General features: G+C 37.5%; 1 protein-coding gene across 4 annotated transcripts in view; it reads left to right on the top strand.

Moving 5' to 3' along the window:
* Positions 1–5682, top strand: part of tfap2c (transcription factor AP-2 gamma (activating enhancer binding protein 2 gamma)) — a 14262-nt gene extending 8580 nt beyond the window's left edge. For all 4 annotated transcript variants that reach the window (XM_061726776.1, XM_061726774.1, XM_061726778.1 and 1 more), the window contains 3 exons: positions 322–440; positions 3086–3227; positions 3873–5682. In XM_061726776.1, coding sequence (XP_061582760.1) covers positions 322–440; positions 3086–3227; positions 3873–4167 — 556 coding nt within the window. In that variant the 3' untranslated portion in view covers positions 4168–5682. The remainder of the gene's footprint in view (positions 1–321; positions 441–3085; positions 3228–3872) is intronic.
* Positions 5683–5910: the final 228 nt, after the last annotated feature.

The raw sequence follows: 5910 nt of genomic DNA, 5'->3' as shown, positions 1-5910 counted from the left end.
GCGGGAGAGCTTGCTTGCCAGTCATGCAGAAGACTGCATCGACCATGACAAGTGAGGAGGTTATAAGCTCCTGCAAATGCATTTTTGAGAGATGTCATCTAACATTCATGAAAAAAATTAAAATACACACACATCAGTATTGTTTTAAATGTATTTATCAAACTTTTTTAAGGACATAACAATCCCGAAAATCTGTACAAACAGTGGTAACATCTTATATAAATATTCTAACTCTGTTCAAGCATTTTTAACAACGTGTACAAGAAACTTATATTCCGGGATAAAGTGGAATCACATCATGTTTTTGTGTTTGTCCCACAGAGCCAAGTCAAAAAATGGAGGCCGGTCTCTGAGAGAAAAGCTGGATAAAATTGGCCTCAACTTGCCCGCAGGAAGGAGGAAGGCAGCCAACGTCACTCTACTTACATCACTAGTAGAAGGTAGGACAGGTCACTCAGTAGCACATGGCACCTTTTCAGGTATAACCGCCCGTTTGCACTGACTGGAATGCTCTTTAAAATGTGTGAGAATGCGGACACATCAGTCTCATCAACATGGTATGCAGCTATATGTGACTCTGCATAATCATAAAACCTTCTCCATATTCCAATAAACTCCAAAAGTACTTTTCTTCATTTGCCTGACAGTTGCTGTGCATTTGTTGATTTTTTTGTTCCAACTGTTTATGGAATACTGTCTGTACATTTTGCCAAAATCAGAGCAGCTAAATTGATATTCATTGACAGTCACTCTGTCTTTGTCTTTGTTTAAAGTTTTAAACCAACTCTCAAGCTCAGTACATGCCCACAATTTTAAAGTGGCCTTTATATTTATCTCTGGTACCTGCAGGGTAGCTTTGCACCCAGCATAACAAAAAGAGAGAATCACAAGGAGAGGCTCTTCTTGTAAATTAGCAATTTGTTTCAAATGTTTTTGATTGGTTTAATTCCTGGAGGCTTGCCAGTTGGAAAATGTAATGTCTCATGAACATCAATAACTCTTGTTGCTGGTCAGACACACACATTTTGAACATATAAACACGTTATTAATGGTTAGTTTGCAACACTTCCTGTAAATTACCTCAAATCCCTCCATGCACGTCCAAGCCAGAATTGTATTCAGAATTTGAACGTGTACAGCACAACAAACTGTGATAGAAATGGTTACAGCTGGAGTTTTTCTTCATTGTCTGGTCCTTTTTTTAATAAAAAAGTCCTTCATAAAGTGCTGGGAAAGAAAAGAAAAAAATACATTTGCTTCTTTGCTGACCCGAAAAAAAAAAACTGCATCCGTTTGAGCATTGGTCAGCACATGTCTGTCTATGGACTCATCCTGGTAACACAACACAATGCTTGGTAAGAATTACTTATTGAGAAGTACTAGTATATCCATTTGGAATAGAAAACATACTCAATCCTTTGCTGAAAAATCATAAACTTTTTCAGTGCTGCTGAAGGTCTTCCTGTCATAATCTGGCTGGAGAATATGACCATATAAGGAAATTCTGCCCTCTATGACATCATATAGAGCTGATGTTAGAAAAAACTCTCCAGAAGAAAGGTGTTCCTGCACTGTGAAATGGTGAATACAACACGATGCACTTTGAGCCTTGTCTAGAATTATAATTTATCATGATACCACTGTAGATGAGTCAGAAATCATGAAACGCATAATGTGGACAAAATTTGAAGGGGTTACTCCTCCACCTGTCCAGCTATTTTTATTAAACCGGGAATTATCTTTTTAAGATAAGATAAGATAAGATAATCCTTTAATAGTCCCACAGAGGGGAAATTTTCTGCATAATCATGCTCTCAGACAAACTACCGTAATAAATATATACAATGCAACTCAGTTACTGATCTTAGTCTGCTCATTTGCAAGTGTTTCTATTTGAACAGACTAATCGAATTAATATTAAAGCATTATTTCTTTAACCATAACTCAATATATTAAAATTTGTCATTCTGTAGAAATTTACAAAACCAATTTAAGTGGTTGGGATTTAGCTGAATCAGCATTTTTCATAGTTATTGTTTCACATTGAATATCATCTACATTACCTGCCACTGGCTGAAGTAGAATATATTTTCCAATGTTGCTTCATGTGCACTTAATTTTTATAAATGGGGTAATGATTCTGTGCAGGAGAATGACTGGAGGTTTGTGTTATTTAGAGACCTTCAAAGCTGAATTAAGCCTTGTTCGACTCGCCAGGAGGCTCAGCTGACCTTAAAGCCTGTTCTGAATAGCTGCCTGGATCCTGAAGTCATGTTCATGTCTATCAATAAGTGGAGCTGTGGCCGCTTCGGGCGCTCTCTGCTAGCATTTATCTACATAAGACCATTATGACCGTGCAAGTCAAACCAACCTCAAGATGGAAATATATTCCTCTTACTAGCTCTTCTTCCTCCGAGCTAGAGGAGACTTAAGGCAGCTGATTATTCTCTAGTCCAACTGCTTCTCTTCACTAACATCAGGTCAGAAATTGGAACTTTGAGGGTAATGCTGTGTGAAATTATACATTACTGACCTTGATAGTTTTTCTTCCCGTCTTTTCCATTCTGACCTCACAGAAATATATAAAACAGTCCTGATCCTTTTAACACCTCTTTATGTTGTAGCGCCACACCATCAGGGAAGATCTATTAGGTTGGATGATGGCGTGTTGTAACTATTCTAAACATTTTGGTTCAGTTTCAGTGCTGGTTCAGGACCGCTTTCAGGCTGTTGTCACCTTTTTCAGTCTGCTGTCTGGCCCTAAAACAACTTGTATGGTTGTTGGATAATGTGTTTTTGTTTTGGGGTCACGTGACTGAAGTGCACATTTATTCTCTGAGCTCGGTGGAGAAGTAATGGTGCGATCACCTCTGCCCGGACTGGGATTCCTCAACTGGGTACTTTTTCATATTTCTGTGAAACCACTAGTATTTCTTTTCCCTATCTGTCAAAAAATTTAAATATTTTACACCAGATAAGATTTTTTTTTTACTTATCCTTGATTACACTTCAGCCTTGGTTTCAAAACCACCATATCTCAGACTCCCTGTTTTTCTCAGACTATGTTTTTTTCTGTTTCTCTTAGGTGAAGCTGTTCATTTAGCAAGAGACTTTGGCTACGTATGTGAGACGGAGTTTCCTTCAAAGGCAATAGCTGAGTACCTGGGCCGGCCACATGTGGAGCGCAACGAAGTCAACTCTCGCAAGAACATGCTACTTGCTGCTAAGTAAGTATCTCTGCTTCGTGTTTTGCATCTAATTTGTATTTTAGTAAATCCTAGCAAAGTGGAATGTAGCACACTGTAATATTTAGGCCTCTTTTAAAAACTAATTTGACAGTAGAGCATACAGGACTGTCTCAGAAAATTAGAATATTGTGATGAAGTCCTTTTTTTTCTGTAATGCAAAAATGTCATACATTCTGGATTCATTAAAAATCAACTGAAATATTGCAAGCCTTTTATTATTTTAATATTGCTGATCATGGCTTACAGCTTAAGAAAACTAAAATATCCTATCTAAAAAAATGTGTTAATATTCTTAGAATCTTAATCTTAAACTGTTAGCCATAATCAGCAATATTAAAATAATAAAAGGCTTTCAATATTTCAGTTGATTTGTAATGAATCCAGAATGTATGACATTTTTGTTGTTTTAATTGCATTACAGAAAAAAAAGAACTTTATCACAATATTCTAATTTTCTGAGACAGTCCTGTATGCTGTATCTAATCAGCCATTACCCATCAGTGGTGGGGCTGATCAGTGTAGTTACTGTTGGTCAGTGTTGGCTGTTGTTCCCTAGCCACAATGAATCATTATACAGTATATAAATGGTGCATCCTTTCTCATCTTTGGCTTTTTTGACTTTAGGCAAATTTGCAAGGAGTTCACAGATCTGCTCACTCAGGACCGGTCACCTTTGGGAAACTCTAGGCCTGCGCCCATCCTGGAGCCTGGAATCCAGGGTTGCCTGACTCACTTCAGCCTCATCACTCACGGCTTCGGCTCTCCGGCAATCTGCGCCGCAATGACCTCGCTTCAGAACTACCTGAATGAAGCACTCAAACAAGTGGACAAGATGTACCTGAGCTCTGGCAACGACACTCAGGGATCCTCAGAAAGTGGAAGCAAGTCTACTGACAAAATGGAAAAGCACAGGAAATGAGAGCTTTAAAGGAGAATCTCTGTGAACTTCAAAATCCCAGAATCCCTTAATCTTCCTGCCCCTGTTTGCCCTTTTTTGGACTTAAAGAAAAAAAAAAAATCAATATTTAGTATTGTTATTTTTAGAGCTGAGTTTTTTGCGCGTGGGTGTGTATGTGTGCTCGCGCTGTAAATTTATATTTTTGAGAAATTGCGGATTTTTAGCTTTTTTTTTTTTTTACCAGCTGACTGGAAATCAGACGGTCTTGAAACCTGATGGTGAATGCTCTGGACTCCCTCTGTGAAAGAATAACACGCCATATTATACTAACCACTATGCAGTTCTATAAAGTTGCCAATGGGCTGATGCTAAAACTGTTAACAAGAAGAGGAAAAGCAAAGTTTTTTTTTTTTTTTTTTTTTGCATTTTATTTTTCCTTTCCCTCTCCAGAGGACATCACTTCAAGATGAGTTTCTATAGCTGTGAATTCCTCTCAGCTTTCCCCTCCTCCGCTGTCTGGAGGCAAATCCACTGATTTCCTGTGTCTCAATGGACCTGCAAAGGACAATTTCTATGTGTATGCATGTGAGAGAGAGAAGAAAATCAACTTCCTTCTCTGTATTTTTTTGTGCTTGGTTTGTACAACCACTTCAGAATGACTTCAGTGTTATTGTGCTTTTTCTTCATGGGAGATGATTTAAGTCTTGTGTTGGACGACTGTGTGCTTGCTCAGAAGCCAGAGACTTCAACCAGAAACCTCTTCAGTGTTCATGTGGATTACAGGCATATTTTAGACATGGCAGTGAGAATGCAATCGTTTCATTACAAAAGTATTCATCGGCCCGGGTATTTAAAAACTACAAGTCGAACCTACAAGTACACTAAGTCCCACCAGAGTTTGTGTGTGTTGTGAGAATGTGTAAATGTACATATTTGTTTCTTTAAAATGTTTTTAATTAGACATTAAATTCCAAACACAGAATTTTATCCAGTGTCTTGTCCTGGATGTAAATATTTTCTAATTTATGTTGTAATTTAATGGGCTTATGTAAATAATGGTATTCTGGTGTATTGTTTAACTTTTTATGATGATGTGTTCAACTTTTATAAATGGGTTAGATTTTTTGTTTTTTTATCAAGTAGAAGTTAGGCAGTGGGCATGATTTACATTTTTGAATATATGTTAAAAGAAAAAAAAACTGTTTTAAAAGTTGCAGGAAAAAAAAAATAGAAATAAAAAGTCTCAAGTCTTATCCGGTGTGTGTAAGATGCTGCCCCAGCTCAACCAACACACATTTTATTGGCTTGTTTTTCCCGTAGCCTCCATTTTCAGCAATATTTCACAGATGATGGTTAAGTCATGTGCTGGAAGATTTTCCTATAAATAAAAAGCAAAGAAAATCCCCCTGCCAAACTAATGGGAACAGTAGTAATCATTATCTGCTCTCACTTAGCTTCACAAATAGGCCGTGTGGCTCAGTGAAGGCGAAGACCTCAAGAACACATCATGTGATGAGCAAAGATGTGCGACAAAAAAAAAACTTGTAGACAAATGGCCTGTTTATGTTGGATCTTGGAAAATGCTTGAGAAAAGCTGGGTAGGATGCAGCAGAATGATTTTTTCTTTCTGCTTCCCTTTTTCAGGGGCAGGTGTGCTCTCAGATAACCCTACATTTATAATAGCACCTAAAGAAGTAGTATTACCCTTACACTCCACATATTATGAAATTAAATGGAAATAAACCTTGTTCCCGAGAAGACTAA

The sequence above is a fragment of the Cololabis saira genome, chromosome 8 (assembly GCF_033807715.1).
Source record: "Cololabis saira isolate AMF1-May2022 chromosome 8, fColSai1.1, whole genome shotgun sequence".
Taxonomy (NCBI): Eukaryota; Metazoa; Chordata; class Actinopteri; order Beloniformes; family Belonidae; genus Cololabis; species Cololabis saira.
The sequence above is the reverse complement of the archived record's forward strand: the minus strand, read 5'-3'. Positions and strand labels throughout refer to the sequence as shown.